The 16,459-nt window shown below is 40.0% G+C and overlaps 2 protein-coding genes across 4 annotated transcripts in view; one reads left to right on the top strand and one right to left on the bottom strand.

The window, feature by feature from the left end:
• The first annotated feature begins 18 nt into the window (after nt 1–18).
• Nucleotides 19–9,271, top strand: baiap2l2b (BAR/IMD domain containing adaptor protein 2 like 2b). Its single transcript, XM_018682427.2, has 14 exons — nt 19–1,020; nt 1,258–1,333; nt 2,425–2,511; nt 3,546–3,607; nt 3,986–4,057; nt 4,599–4,688; nt 4,847–4,978; nt 5,384–5,488; nt 5,922–6,024; nt 6,404–6,611; nt 7,388–7,453; nt 7,912–8,254; nt 8,395–8,438; nt 8,951–9,271. Exons 1-14 carry the CDS (start codon nt 967–969, stop codon nt 9,024–9,026), a joined length of 1,518 nt encoding a protein of 505 aa, XP_018537943.1. The 5' UTR covers nt 19–966; the 3' UTR covers nt 9,027–9,271.
• A 766-nt stretch (nt 9,272–10,037) lies between these two features.
• Nucleotides 10,038–16,459, bottom strand: part of pvalb7 (parvalbumin 7) — a 34,876-nt gene continuing 28,454 nt past the window's right edge. The window contains exons 1-6 of one of the 3 annotated variants that reach the window (XM_018682431.1): nt 15,388–15,407; nt 15,208–15,233; nt 12,059–12,127; nt 11,604–11,733; nt 11,330–11,439; nt 10,038–10,680 (exon numbers count right to left, since the gene is read on the bottom strand). In XM_018682431.1, the coding sequence (XP_018537947.1) occupies nt 10,655–10,680; nt 11,330–11,439; nt 11,604–11,733; nt 12,059–12,127; nt 15,208–15,233; nt 15,388–15,392 (366 nt within the window). In that variant the 5' untranslated portion in view covers nt 15,393–15,407 and the 3' untranslated portion in view covers nt 10,038–10,654. Of the gene's footprint in view, nt 10,681–11,329; nt 11,440–11,603; nt 11,734–12,058; nt 12,128–15,207; nt 15,234–15,387; nt 15,408–16,459 lie in introns of those variants that run through there. The other 2 variants (XM_018682433.2, XM_018682432.2) reach the window with 2 other exon arrangements.

Genomic DNA, 16,459 nt, shown 5'->3' with positions numbered 1-16,459 from the left:
CATTAGCAAAATTGTTGGTCAAATTAAAATAATCTGTTAGGAGTTCTGCTACATAACAAATAATGGCTTCTAGTTGAATGGACTTCTTGTAGTCAAAAGCTACTTCTAAATTTTGAATTGCACTGTTTCATTCTTTAATGCACATGTGAATTGTTTTATGACCTTGCCTCTCCTCTTTGCGACTGACAGCTAGTCAGAAATCCCAGCTTTCATCTGGATTCAGTATGATGGTCTGTTGAATGGACAGAGGAGGTGATCCTTATATTATTTTATGTACTTGGTGTGTGATAGGTTTACAGTATATAGTGTGTCTTATGAAACAGATGAACTTGTATGTGTGACTGACTTTAACATATTTCCTCATAGCATTAGAGAGGGAGTTTCTATTAGTTTGCTGAGTAATATCTGTGTATCTAACTGCATATGATTATTTAATAATGTACCTTTTTTTTAGGGCAGCAGTTAGTTTCACCAACGTTGAGGTACTCCCTTAGGTGTGAGTATTCATCACAGCTAGTTGGGCAGCTGGCCGTCCTCCTTCTCCTTTCCTTTCAGGGCTCCAATCAATAATTTACCTGGCCTGAACATATCGATGGCACCTACTCCTTTTTCTCTTCCCCTTGCTCACTTGCTCGCTCTTTCCATGAAAACTGCTGATGACAAGGGGCTAAAAGAGCTCATTAACGAATGACAGAAAAAGGGAGAGAGAGCGAGGAAGACACTATCATTCTGTCAGACAGGTGTTATCAGTCTTTGGAACATAGCAGAAACAGTGGGACTGCAGTGAGGGTGACTTTCACTGCTATAAGACGCTGATACACACAGGACGAGAAACGCCTGAGGAAACTTCTTCACAAGTTTGAATGGGAATACAGACTCTTTACAGAAGTTTGTTTTGTCTCTGACATTCATTTTTTAAGACTTTTTCTTTGTTTGAAGTTAATATTTCCCTTACAATTGGTCACTATGTCAGGAGCCAGCAGTGACCAGCTGCACAGATCAACCTTAACTGTCTATTCGGTGAGTTTATATCATCTGCATCTTCACATGATTTCTGTTCATGTTCTTGACACATGGGATGTGATACACAATTTTAAATGGAAGCAAGAACTATGATGTACTGTATATTTAAATGTGGCCTGACTTGAGTTACTTGGGTGAGTAAGTATCAGACTTTAAATCCTAATGTCTCAAGTAATAGTTGAAGTGATATATTTTTCTTTTGGTATGTTGGTCTGTTTGTGTGTGTTACTATAGAACCTGATGGAGCACTTCAATCCAGGCCTCCAGAACCTTGTTGCTCTAGGAAACAGCTATGTCAAAGCTTTCCAAGGTGAGTGAGCTTATGACTGGCTGGGTGTGGGTACATTTTTGGGTGATTGAATGAGGGTGTGTGTCTGTGTTTGTAGAAATTTGAAAGTTATTTTGATTATTTTAGTTTACACTTTTACTTTTCTATTGATATCAGAGGAAACACATTATACTTTTTTTATGTTTGATAATTAGTAGGGTCTTGTAGTCCCATGTGGGATGGGCCAAAGGTTTGGCGTGACAGAAAAAAAACAGTAGCTGCACTTAAGTGTAAAATATGTAATACATAATCAAATATAAATTAGAAGACATAATACTGTAGGTGCTATTGCAAGATTTTCTTTTCTTAGTTGTTGTTAGAAGTGTCAAAATTGATGGAAGAGGATTTTATCACCGAGACACAAGTCATAGCACAGATTTTTTTTTTTTTTTTTTTTTACCCAGGTTGTTTTTTAATAATGCACCAGCAAAGTTTTAGTGTTTGTGAACAAGCAGATGCTAGAAATCACTGGGCTTGTATGGGGTGTCGGGGCTTTTTTGGGGTCATTAAAAAAAGTGATGAGTAGTGAGCTACAATGAAATTCACACTTAGTATGTAAAAATCAAATACGTAAAATTAAGTTTAGATTTCAGTACTGGTGACAACATGAAACAGAATTTAAACCTGCTTTACTTTAAACATGAGACACCAATGTTTAGAGTAGAACCTTTTGTGTGCATCTCATTGTATTTGCTTGTCTGACCTCACTAATCCTTCTTGTCTACGTTTCTCCAATCTTTATCATGTGTGTTACGTTGGTAATTGGGTGAGCAGCATGTATCATTAATGCACCTCCTTGCCTGATAAAACAAGACCAGGCCGTCAGTCACAAGGCAACAAGGCAGCGTGGTAAAACTATACCCACTGGCATGGGGCTGTTCCCAGACCGAATTCATGTATCACATGTCAGCACTGCGAGGCCTGTGTGAATTAAATAAATAAAAGCAGAATTGATTGACCCAATTAAGACTAGTTTAACTGGCTGTGATGTTACTCGAAAGCTATAATGGTGAATATTTGAAAAGCATTTGGTTTAATGTGCATATTTGTGTGTATTTGTGTGTGTACTGCAGCCTTAGCTGTTTGCAGTGAGGCCTACTTCAGTGCTGTGGCTAAGATGGGTGACCAGGCTCTTCACACGCTCTCATCTCGCTCGCTTGGTAAGTGTGTGTGTGTGTTTGTATGTCTGATTGATTACTCAGTCTTTCCATTACAGGTTTCAACCTTAATTTATTGTATTCATTACAGAAGCAGAATTGTCCTCTAGAGATGGCCAAGTGCTCTATCAAGTTAATGTCAAGCCCAATCATCCTGACGCATCCTAGATTGTGAAATACCACACACACTCAGTAACCTTAAAATTACATCCCTCCCTGCTCTTTCTCATCCTCTCCTGTCTATGTCTCTGTGTGTGTTTACATACAGTGTGTGTATATGTGTGTGCACAATCCCGAGTGCATGCATGAGTGCATATTTTCCACAAGCATCACTTTCACTGACCCTGGGACGTGCGATAGCATTGTTAGTGGTAATTAGCAATATGCTAACACGTCCCCATTGAGACGTGTGGGCTCATACATTACTGCTAGCACACAGCAAGACACACGTGGTTCTGATAAGTTGGCTAACTGAGAAGGTCAGGGAGCCACAGCGTGACCAGGGGCCCTATTGAGTGACGGGTCCTGAATTATAAATGGGGACAGTCTTTCACCTGCACTCAATTCATTAGTTCAACCACAGTCCATGACAATAGACAAGGCCAGAGGCACCCATAATATGAAGGGCTTGGCTAACTTTCCACTATCTTAGCAGTTCAGGTAGTTAGATCAAAAGAATCTGCAGATGACTTGAGCACTGTTGAATTGTGTTAAAGTCGTATATCAAATTACTGACATCCCTGCTCAAATATTGTGCCTTTCTTTTGTAATGGACATAAATTCAAACAAAATGTGTGATGGACTTAGATTGATGGTAAGTTAGTGTCAGGGATCTTCTATTCCAGAGATTTTGAATGAAGGATTTCAGATACTTTCTTCAAATGGCCCTTTTATTGTATGTGCTTACACCACCCCAACTATCATAGACTTTTTTGACATTTAAAATTGTGGCAGTGTGGTTTTGATGTGTGTAATGATGTGGTCCATGGCTGGTGTGTCAAGTCTGTAACTAACCCAAGTCTTTTTGTTTTAAACAGGGGATGTCCTGATCCAGATATCAGACACGCAGAGGAGACTCACTGCAGAGATGGAGGGAGTGGTGAGTACAAATCTTGAGCCAATACTTGTGTCATTCAAATCAAAACACAGGACCCCAACAGACTGAAACACTTTTAACTTAGTACAAACCAGTGAATAAAAGATAAGTTTTAGAGAATACTTTTGGAAGACCAGGTCTTACTTCCATTCACTCCTTGTTTAAAATTCATAGTGCCACTCAGACCCTTGTGCTTGATTGCGGTGGCTGTGGTGGTATTAATTTGGCAAAGACATTGGCCTGAGAACAGGGCACATTTGCATATAGATTTAGTCAAACAAAACAATCAACCTGATAATGAAAACTAGAGTTTGAACAAGGGGACAGTTTCCATAATGACTTGGCTACATCACAGGGACATTGTTTTTCTTCTTGCTACAGTTTCGATGGTTCCAGATAGAGGTGCTGCAAGCCATGGAGAAGAATGTAAAGTTGGATGAGGAGTACATTGATGTAAGTTTACAGATCGGGAGAAGAATATGTTTTTATAATAACTTATTCTGAGGAAGACTGTTTTTAATGGCTTATTGTAATCAATTAGGCAGCTATTCTGTTATATGTATATATTGTATTACAATTACTATATTTGTGTATTTCTCCTCATTCATCAATAATTTTTCCATTATTGGCTTAATAGAAAGAAAATATTCTGTCAGAGTTCATCAGTACGTTTTTGAGAACAAGTGTTTTGTTTAAAAGTGGAGTGACTGAATGAATTAAAGGACTGTCGCTTGACTTGATTCTTCTGAGTGGCTCAACATACAGGAGCACTTATTGTGTACAGTACTAAATATATATGTTTAGTTCACATTCCTTGCAGTTTTATTATGGCCATTCCCGAGAACTCACTTATAGTGATAGTATAGAAAAATGAATCTTTATCAATGAATCCAATCACCAAAACTTCCAGTAAAAACAAATTGTCAGCACGTTCAGGAAAACTTAAAGTTGCCACTTCAGAGTTTCTTAAATCAAACTGTTTGCTGTGCTGCAGGGTAGTCGCAGAGTGTATGAGCTGGAGGTGAGGAATCAGGCAGAAGCTTTGGAGAAACAGCTCAGACGAGGAGCCTACAGAGACTCCCTGGTACACACATATATATATATACACTCTATACTCATTATGTAAACCCACATATACGCACACATCGTCCAGTAACTATACTTCTGGACCACTGTATATGTGTCATTTCCTATGTGTGTGTGTGTGTGTGTGTGTGCCTCCCTCTGTGTGCATGTTTTCAGGAGAACAGTGAGTACATGCTGTACCTGAGGCAGAGTCAGCAGGAGATCCTCAAGGAGGAGGAGAGGAGGTATCGCTTCTTGGCAGAGAAACACTGTGGCCTCACTCAGTCACTACTCTTCTTAATAAACAAGGTACACACATATTATACTGAACACACACTGCCAAAGCAGCCTGCCTGCTACTCTGGCCCGTGTCACAAAAGTGAAGGGAACTGCTTATTGAGTAAACTTAAACACTAGCTCAGTTCAAAATAGTTATCTGTGCTATGAGATCATTGCCAGGTGAAGGAGCAGTTTAACTGATGCCAAAGTTACCCAAGCCAACATCACTGTCTTAGCAACAGTTACATGTTTTCTTTAAGCCACCATGGCCAAGAGGGTTTTTATTCCATGCATGTAATATCATATTAATTGCTTGATTATCTAAAACTCACATCTCAGTGTTCATTGTCTCGTCTACTCAAGCGTTTCTATTTTTGTTTCTGCCTGATCAGGTTGAGATTTAATGAGGTGCTCACCTCCCTTATCTGTTTTCAGACTGGTGCATCTCTCCAGCAAAAGGCAGATGGATGGAAGGAGAAAGTGAACGAGACCAGAGGGTCCAGACCTCGAACTCCCACCCATTTGGACCAAGAGGCACAGGTACCACCACATTACCAAGTTTAGGCAATTATTTTTACCCAGTGGGAACATTAGTTTAATATTCACTGACAGCCTGTAAAAAAAACTCTTTTGGCTTGGGTTACTCCACCAGTGCCTGAAGGAAGCTTCAGTGACATGATTTATGGAAAACTGCACAAATACGATCATGGGTCTTTTTTATTATCTGGAGAAGAAAGAATTTTCTTAGCAAGAGGCTTTCTCTTTTTAATATCAAATTTCGCACAGTGTGCAGTTTTTCCAACAGTAGACTGCGTGGCTCTGCACAGATCCTACAACTAAATTAAGCACCAACTTCTTTAGGGTCTCTCTGACCATAAGCATCTGAACTTAAGCTTTCCATTGAAAGCAAGAAAGACCTACTGTGCTAGTCTTCATGGCAGTTAATCTGTCTGTGTATATTGTGTCTGACCAGCTGCGAGGTTCAGTGAGCTCCCTGCTGCAGACAGTAGCCAGAGATGAAGACATGTCGTGGGCCAGGAGGGAGCAACAGGCACTGGGCAGAGTGCCCTCTAGAGGTGGGAGGTAGACAGTACTAATCACAGTTCCTGTATGTTCATATGATAATAATCTGACAGCTGCTGAGGTCAAAGACGAAAAGCTGTATTTTTCTCTACAGCATTAGATCAATTAAATAACGTAGATTCTGCTCTGTACATTGTCACATTTTAAATTAACTTAATAATGTTTTTCTGCTTTAATGAGAGAGTAAATACATTTTTTGCCTGTGGATATGCATTCATTCATGCATACTCAGAATATTCCCTTCTCTCTTTTCTTGCCCCTGTGAATTTCTTTTTCAGTGCCATATCAATTATAAAGTAAACTTTGTCCCTTTCCTTCTCTACATTCTATTAATCTCTGTCTGCTCCTTCTCCATTTTTCCTCCCCCTCCAGCACCATCTCCCCTCCCCAGCCGCTCTCGCTCCAGCTCAGTGGGGGAATCTCTGGGTCTGGGAGGAGGGAGAGCCATGAGAGCTCTCGTGTCTCACCCCTCCTCGTCCAATCCAAAGCTTCTACCTTTCAGCAGGGGAGAGACTGTCACTGTACTGGTCCAGGAACCACGGAATGGCTGGCTGTACGGACGCACTGACAGCAGCCTGCGGTGGGTAGCGGAAATAGAAGATTTATGTGTATGTATGCAGGTGCAGGAGCCATAGCATTATGATTTTTCACCAGTTTTTACATTGGCATTGAACGTTCTGTGGCTACATCTGCAACCAGATGAAACTGCATCTGATTACTTTGGCTGTGACTATGGGACAGCCTACAGTTTTCCAACTTATCATTCCTCCATTTTATTGACAATAGAGATGAATAACTAACTAGTTATTAGACATAGCAAAGACTTTCTAATGGAAATGGTAACAGTGCTATGATTTATTAATTTATCATGAGAACACAATGTCTCGCAATGATGATTACTCACTTTGAGGGCAGTAGATTGATGGCCTTGGAAAGCAGAGAACAGGCTGAGTCTCTCAGCAGCCATTGTAATAGTGGAATCACTGGTATTGACTTAGCAAACCCACGTCTGTAAGTGTTGTTTTGTGCAATATGGCAATGAAGCTATTAATTTTGACCACTTTAAACTGAGAGAGAAAATTGAATATCTCTTTTGTGTGGGTTTCCATTTGAGAACATCACAAAAGAATAAAATACTAGCTTGATAATCTAGAGCAGAAAAATAGTGTAATGGTTAATATGCTGTATGTTCATGGACAATATACTGTACTGCCTGTACAAAATCTGAAAAATAAGTTCTATATTATATGACAGACTGTTATACAGAATATACTCCCAGCACAAGGACAAGAGTTATAGAGTTTGTGTTGTTTTGCTTGTTGTTTGCCTCATCTGTATCTGTCTTATCTCCTCCAGTCAGGGCTGGTTCCCTGCTGCTTATGTGGCTCCTATTGAAGATTTCTCCAACACTTTAGCGACAAGGTAGGAATTACTGCCAGTCTGAACATCAGATTTAAGCAGGGAAATTTAAGTGTTGGAAACGGCCAACATTTGTGCTTGTAACAAACACGTGCCAGGGTGACAGATTTCAGTGACACAGGTTGAGGTTGGGTTTAGAGAGACAAGGAAAAATGGGCTTACTCCCAAATGCCAACACGTGATCTGGTGATGTGTCCTTGAGCAAGAATTCAAGATGCACTGTACTGTTGCAGATCCTAAACTTTGCCCTGACACTGCACACCAACAGAAAAGATTATCATCTTAAAGGGATCACACAACAGAATGTCTGGACTAAAATTTAAAACATTTACAAAAACACAGGCTTATACCCAGCCTAGAAATGGGAATGGAGGCTTTATTTTCTATTATCTTTCTATTATCTTTCACTAAAATGTGTCAGAATCACTAAAATTTGCTGTGTGTGCCCCTTTCACCCTCAGTGGTGGTTCTCTAAGAAGCCACAGTATGAACAATCTGCTGGATCCCACTGACACCTCCTCTGACCAATCAGAGAGCAAGAGCTATGGAGATATCCCACCCCCAGCCACGCCCAACCGTAGAGCTTCTGTAGACTTCCGGCCGATCTCTCCCCTCCCTGAGAAGAAGGCAGAACAGGTGACAGAGACAAAGCTTGGTCAAATGAAGAGCTATAATGAACACCCACCTCCACCTCCTCCACCACCACCTCCTCTGCCGAGTCAGAATCTTAGAAGGGGCTCTGCAGATTTCCGACCAATCTCTCCCCTCCCTGACAGGAAGGGTGAATCATCATCTGATGTCCAGGTAACAGGGCTTTAGTACTGAAAAGAATTTACTCAAAGGATGACGAATGTTTTTCTTTTCTGTTCCATACACAGTAACCTAGGTACACTAATCCCACTTCATTTTTTGTGGTTCACATTGACGATCCTCTTGTTTCGTAGACATTATCACCCCATGGGCCACCTGAAAACCCTCTCTTTCCCAGGTAATTTTCAGTGTGTATGGGTTGACAGAAAAAAAATCTGTTTGTCTGTATTCCCTGGATTCAGTGATGAATTCCACTGCCTTTTTGACATTTTCTTAAGGATTATCTAATTGGGATTGTATCCAGGAAACCCTTTTCTGAAATTATCCTAATTCAACACAGACTTGATTTCATACAGGCTTGCATGAATCTCTTACCAGGACTATAAAGAGTATTGAAGATTCACTCATAGAGATTGTCTGGGTTTCATGTGTGCTCATGTTTAAGGTGTAGATATACTTCAGTTTTGTGGTTGTCACTATGCATTTGTTTTAAGAGCTGGAAACATTTTGTATCTTAGGACCTCTGAAGCATGCTCACTATCCACAGTCAAAATTTACCATCCTCTTGCTGGTGTTAGTTTTCCAACCTGGAGTGTGTCCATTTGTGTGTATGTGCCTTATTTGTGTTGGCAGAAAGCAGCTGAGTGCATGAGGTATTGTATAACATTTTCCATCATCCTCTCATTTCAGAGGCACAAACCCATTCGCCACTGTAAAGCTTCGCCCCACGACGACCAATGACAGATCTGCTCCTCAGATCCACTGATCCATCAGCACTCGGGCAGGCAGGGTTTGTAACCGAGGCTACCAGATCAGGTTGTGGAAGCAGGTCATACATTTTTGTTTCTGGAGAATGTAATGATATCTCTGATATGTGAAGACTTTGAGGCAGAAGGGCAGAGGAATGGTTGGTGAGATTTTTTGTACAGTGTTAGATAAGATGAGGTATTTCTTTTACCAAAAGCAAAAGTAATACTTTAGTATCACTAAATAATTAAATATCAAAACTATATACTTTTAAAGTAGTTGTTTTATCAACTCTTTGTACAGTATTTTAAGTTTCTATGTTAATAGGTTTGTTTCTTTTGGTAAAAATATTGAGGTAATAGTTAGAAATTTAGGGAAAAACACTTATTTGCATTTTGGCTGAGAGTTAGAAGCGAAGATCAATACCACTCTCAGATTTGTCTGCTAAATATTAAGACACAGCAAGCAGCTTAGCTTAGTTTAGCTCAGCATAAAGACTGGAAACAAGAGGATACAGCTAGCCCAGCTCTGTCCAGAGGTCACAAATCCACATACAAGCACCTTTTTTAAAATATATTTCTTACCTCTGGGTAGAGCCAGGGTAGCTGTTTCTCCCTGTTTTTGGTCGTAATGCTAAGCTAAGCTACCAGGCTGCTGGCTCTGGCAACATATTCAGCACGTAGACATAAGAGCGATGTTGATCTCAGAATTTAAGCATGCAAAGTAGATAACCATATTTCCCGAATGTTGAACTATTCCTTTATGCTGAGAGCAACATGTTTTCTTGCTTAAGTTATCATGTGTCTCATGGTCATGTGACAGATCTAAACATAGGTCTTTGTCCACTTTTATACTTGATCCTAAATGCTCTATGGTACATATTTGATCTCCCACATGGTAGTAGTAGTTTCCCTTCTGATTTATCCTCCACACTGTTCTGTGATTGACATGTGTAGCATTGTTTAGTGCGTTAAATTTTATGAGTTTAATGTTTTGTGTCCGCTGTGAGTAACAATAAGTAAAGAGACAGTTATTATTCAACTTTTTTTATTATCATTTCTTACTCAGATCTTTTCTCTCTTCACAGCTCTTATATATCATTTTATTGACTACATCATCTGATTGGAGGCAGGGATTGAGGAGGAGGAGGGGATAGAGGAGAGGAGGTGAGGTGAGGTGAGGGAAGGTGGATGAGGAAGAGGAGTGGGAGGAAAGTGCACTGATATGTGAACATCTAGAAGTAAAACTAAATGCACAACCTGAAATACACAGAGGAAGGAAATTAAGAAGATTTAAGAAGTCTTTATAACATCTACACCATCTACAGCACTAGTACCACCTGTTTTTAGACCACAAACTATCCTCATGAAATCATTAAGAATGATTCTGAAACCCATACAGCATGAGTGATTAAATATATATAAAAAATGAAAACTTAAAAATGAAACTGGTGCCTATTAATGTTTCTCCTCATGGCAACTCCCTGTCGGCCTGTTTCTGGTCGTGTTTTGTAGAGAGCAGGCCTGGTCTGACTCCATGCTTGGGGTCCTGAGGGAGGTGAGAGGAGTTTGAAGGTGGCAGTTACAAAATATGAGTGCAGGGACGAAGAGGAGGAGGAAGAAGAAGGGGAGGGTGTTCACATATCCCCTACTCATGCACCAAGGCCTCAAACTCTGAAAAGAAAAGTAAAAATGAAAGTGCACAAATCATGAGACAAACTTTACTGAACTGAAAGATAAGCCTGACAATACTCTATATTTCTATACTGTCAATGAAAAGAACAAAAGAGGAGCATTACACACCCTTTTTCATAGCAGACATTTTGACTTGTCAAGGCAGAAATAACGCAGGTGTAAATAATAACGTTAGCGATGGCTGTTTTTCTTTAAGTGTCGAGTAGGCCATGTCAGTGAGTGAGCATGCACGCATGGCACATTCATTTTCAGACATCATAATTTCCATAAGAAAATGATCCGGCTTTAACTTTTAGGTTATGTAAAATTCATCCCAGCTTCCACTGAAATTGCATTGTTTTAACTTAGCTGAACTCTTCTCAGAGGTAACAACATCTTCTTTGCTACAGGAGGCAACACAGATTATAGAAATGATGATATAATTCTGTGTAAAATGCTACAGACAGCACCAGAAATCCAGGATGAATTTCTCACCCAGTCTGGAGGTGTAGAGCTGCAGTAATCCACCTCCAGCCTATATGCTAAACTGCACACTCCCCTTTCACCCAACCCTCTATCTTGTTTCCCTTCTCTTCTTCATTTTTTAATAATAAAATTTATGATATAACATTTTCTTCCTTTCTCTCACCATCAATGCCGATCTTGCCATCTCCATCTTTGTCTGCTGCTTTGAGGAATGCTTTTGTCTCCGCATCAGTCAGGTCTCTGCCATCCTGGGAAAAGCCCTTCAGTACAAACCTGAGAAAAATACAGGGTGTTGCAGAGAGTCATCACTGTAGGACGGTTAAATGAATACATGACACTGTACAGGGCATAGGCTTTATACAGTGTGCAGTCTATTGGACTAGCCTAGCCTTCTTTTGGCGTGTTCATGTGTTTCTGGGTCTGTGTGCGTCCCTCACTTGAGCTCTTCCTCCTCTATGAATCCACTACCGTCCACATCCAGAACCTGGAAGACCTTCTTGACGTTTTCGGCTGACATGGCCCTCATCCCCACCATTTCAAAGAACTTTTTAGGGTCGAATGTTTCTGCTACAGAAGGCAAGAGAAGAGGAACAACAAAAGTACAGACTGAACCATTAGACAGCTCTAACTTCTACTTTTACATGAGTCAGTTTGAAATGTTTTGAAAGCTACATATGATCAAGGGGCATGATGAATTTTATCATGGCCAGCTGTGGATTAAATTAGTGCTTCACATATAGAGCAGGATATAGTTGTTTTGTCACTGTAGCAATGTTTGTGGATTTAAAAGATGGCAATATGTGTGGATTTACTGTGACTCAGTATCCATAGCTAACTTCTGGAACTTTGTAGGTTTGTCTCTGCTGAGAATACCGTGTCAACGTTTACAGACCTGCAAAGGCATCAAGAGCTTTCTTGATCTCCTCAGCTTTCAACAGATCTGTCATCGGCATTTTGTCAGCTGGAGAGAGGGAAGGAGAGCGAGAGGGAGAGTGGAGACAGAGAGGACATAAAAGGTAAAGTGAGAGTGAAAGAGCAGTATTTCAAATAGCTGAGTGCAGACAACAGCAGAGATGGGAGCACAGGAGTGGAGGACTTGGTACAAAAGCTTGAACCTGTTAACATTGTGTCCATGTGTTGGTTGTTTGAAAATGAACTAAAGCTCTGGCCAAGAGACACTTAAGAAACTGATGATGAGAAATTAATACAGTCTGATGGTTGGATATGATGCACACACAGACAAACACAAAGAGGATTCTGACCTTGATGGACTTGGTAGAATTACATTTAGGCATTCAAAAGAGGGGCCACACATACATGTACCTCCATTGTGCTGTACACACAAATCCTTAAACTCTTTAGGTATTTGTAACCACGTCTTGGATCTTTTTGTCTTTTCGCCACCTTGCATCGCTCTGACAAAGTGTCTTATTTATACACAAACACAAGACGCCGGCACTGCAGAAAATGCAGTGGGGAACCTGAATGACCACACCCATGCTGTATAACACATCTCAACGTTAAGACAGAACATTATCAACAAGAGCAACATGTGACACAACGTCGACATTAGTTTAACATGGATGGCATCAACATGTTCTGCCAAACAGCTACTGCTTATATGCAAACTACTGCCTGCTACTGAAAAATGACTGAATATTAAATTCCCTCAAATTGATTTGAAATCAAACATGATCACTGAGTAAACCATATTTTTGTCTGCAGTATGTACTGTATACAGCATTACTATAGCTACCATAACTAGCTTAAATTGTCTTGTGAGTAGGTCCCCTTGGTTGCAGTACACTGCAGCGGCCTGTAGATGTCAGTAGGCGTCAGAACTGAGCTGAAAGCTCTCAGGCTCCTTGTTTATCTGTTCATAGCGCTGGGAACAACTGTCAAGTTGTCAAGACAGATGTTTGATGAATGTGTTTGTGTCTGCAAGAGAACTGAGCTCCCCTGTGTATGTTATCTTTGTGCGAGTGTGTGCATCTTTGTGGCTGTGTTTCCTATGCCACACAGTGCCTCAGTGAGGATATGAGACTTGCAGAGCCCCAGTGGTGTAGCTTTGATAGTCCTAGTGCAGGTTGTACCACAGGTACACCCCAATAAAATACTTACCCTCCCTGACTAAAGACAGAGTGACTTATAACAAATGAAATACACAGTTGTCTTCTTTTCTGTCCATTCACTTCTTCTACTTCTTCTCAGCTTTCTCTCCACCTGTTATGTGTCTGAGTTTTGTGCATCTATTTGTGTGAGATGTCTCAGGTCTTCGTCCTTTGGCAAGACAGAAAGGTTGTTTGGGTACTTAAATTAATCTTCTATTAATTTACAGTAAACCAGTCTGGCAGCTTGTTGATATCCTGTCAGAGTTGTTAAAATAGTTGTAAAAACTTGCAGACAACATGACATATGCATCTCAGTCATGTCTGGCATTCATATGATTGACAGCATTCCTTCAGCTTAATGTAAAGTCCTCAGATTCTTTCACATCTTTGACTTTGAGAGTTGCAGACGATCGCTGTGAGAAAATGTCCTGTAATCAAAAGAGCTGAGGTTTCTATCACCTTGTGCAGCAACCAAGTCTGAAGTGTCCCTGAGCATGCACCTTTTTTCTCAGTGTAGCCTAAAATGTAAAACAATAACGATGCAGACATGAAGATTTCACTATCTGCCCTGTACTGAACAAATATGACTGCTGTGATGGATAAGTGAGGCTATATTTGAGCATCATGGCATGTCTATTCATCAAATGACAGACTCTGGAGATTTAAAGTCAGTTTCTGCCTGTTGGTGTGCTATAAATAAATACCAGAAGTTGCATGTTAAATCTGAGTTGCTTCAGTTCTACACTTCAACTTTATCCTGAAGGAGGCAGGAATAGAGGAAGAGTAGGTCAACATTGTTTGAGAACAGAAAAGCTATAATGCCCTACAGCACAAAAGATAGTTAAAGATTGAAATTCTGGTAACAGAACAGTCAGCAGTAAGTCATAGCACAGCAAGTGTATTATTTATGAAGTATATTTTATTAAAATACGTAAGCCTCACAGAGCATCTGAGCCCAGTTTTTCAAGAGGGGCCTGGTCAAAATAGTAACAACAATGAAAAACATCCAGAATATGCATTACTATTAAATAATGTACATAAAGCCATGGCTACCAGGCCATGGCACTGTTTACAAACACCTGTTCATGGTGAAACAAGAGCCAAGAAAATACCCATTAGAACAGCACCTGCTCCTAACACTGCATTTTATTTACCACAGGCTACTGCGGAATAGAAAACAGTAAGGGAGGAGACAGTCAGTTGCAGCTTGCAGGGAATGTACAAACCACACCCAACCAAATGGAGTTACAGAGACATAAAAGAAAATAATCCCAGATTGCTCAAAAAGCAGCCATGTTTTTATTTCTTTAAAGAACTGAGAGCCAATTATTATGTAACAACAGAATGGTATTTAGCTTTCATTACTGACAACTTTGGAAGTTGTCACATTCATTTTGATGCTGTATTTTTGTTGTTATTGCTGGCACAGAGCTTTGTCTCCACATTTCTTTAAGATGAGCTTTATTGGGAATTAAAGAAGTCTGAATCAAATGTGAAATGGCAATATTATATTTTTCACCTATTTATTTAGTGATATATGTTGATATGTGCCTCAGTATCATGTCTTTTCATAGTCCTGGTTGAATTTACATCCATGATGCCTCTGTTAGATTTTCTGTGTCAGTTTAGTTTCTAGCAGAGCACTGACTCAGAGCTTTCTCTAAAAGCACCCATGCCGCTATGAAAGACTTAATTGTTCTGTGTCACTCTGGCTTATTTATACAACTAACAAAAGTATTTCATTCAATTGCAGCATATCTGGTTGTCATAGATAACCCCTGAAATCACAATATTTCATTTTTCTGTTCACAGTGGCCTAGAGCTCATTCTTGTCACTGACCAAAGCACCTGAACGACCTGAGTCCTATTATGTGGTTTTTCCAAACAACTATTCTCTGCTACAATATTTAATATTTCTTTCCTGTCTTACCTGAACGAAGGGGTGGATGAATGCACCTGAGAGGAGAGAAACAGGGCAAGAGACAAGGTGATGGAGAGAGAATGGCGTAGAGAGAAGAGAGAAGGGTTGGAGATGGAGGTAAGTTGAGCAAGTTGGGAGGGAGGACACAATAAGACTTTTATAGCTGCTTCAAAACACATACAGACTTACCCCATATACCCCCTCTCACCCACCACATCCCCACCTCTCAGTATTCTCTCTATTTTGAGAAAGGCGGGGGGGTTGTCAAGACATGACGCACACACCGTTGACCCTGGAGTGTGATCACTTTCTCTGCAGCATTAACAAATCACACACAGGCCTATTAATAATACCACCCAGGTCCTTTCTCTTTGCCTTGTGTGACCTCCTCCTTCTTTGCTTTTATGCACATCTGTCCTTTTACTCTTATCTGCTTTGATTTATTCAGTTATCTTCATTTCATGAAGGCTGTCTCTTCCCACTGCCACAAAATACATAAAATATATAAATGGACAGATTCACATATATATGAAAAAACAGGTACACCTAAAATAGAGGTATGAAGCTAAATACTTAAAAACAAAACCCTCTCCTCTACAAACTCAGTCACTCTAAAAATGGGTTACATTAATTATAAATGATTAAAGATGGAAAAGCAATCTAAAAAGAAGAAATGGGGAAAAAATATTTCCCATTCTAGCCATAAACTTTAACAGTAATTGAAAATTAACCAGTGTTTGTATAAGAATCGACAGTAGTTCTGCCTTTTGATTTAAGCTGTACTGGTAATTTTCTTTTCTAACAATGGATGAAATGTGTCATGTGAAAAGTGTTTCTCACAGTGATGAACCAACAGAGAGTTATCAACCAACTCAGCACTTCCCCTCAGTTCATTTTAGCCTCTTTCAGCACACTGTTTTGGTTCTATGGCCACATTTCTGCTGTTTTAGTTCAGCTTTATTTCAGCACGTTTCCAGCCGCAGCTGTTTTCAGTGAAAAAGCTCTGATAAACCCACCGTACCTCACCTGCTCCATAGAATACAAATGCAACTAGAATCTTATGTTACTCTGAGTTGCTGGATAAATTAACAGAAGCTAACATGCTTGCCATAACAACTATACAAGAGAGACTGGCCTCCTATTAAAAATGACCCCATAGGTTGTGCTCATTTTGACCCATAGTTATCTTTTATTGCTCTGTGACTTCTTGTGGTCATGTGAGACAGTGACATTGTTATATGGTGACAAGATCTGTGTAAAG

The sequence above is a fragment of the Lates calcarifer genome, linkage group LG5 (assembly GCF_001640805.2).
Source record: "Lates calcarifer isolate ASB-BC8 linkage group LG5, TLL_Latcal_v3, whole genome shotgun sequence".
NCBI classification, from domain to species: Eukaryota; Metazoa; Chordata; class Actinopteri; family Centropomidae; genus Lates; species Lates calcarifer.
This window is presented reverse-complemented; position numbering and strand designations above follow the sequence as displayed.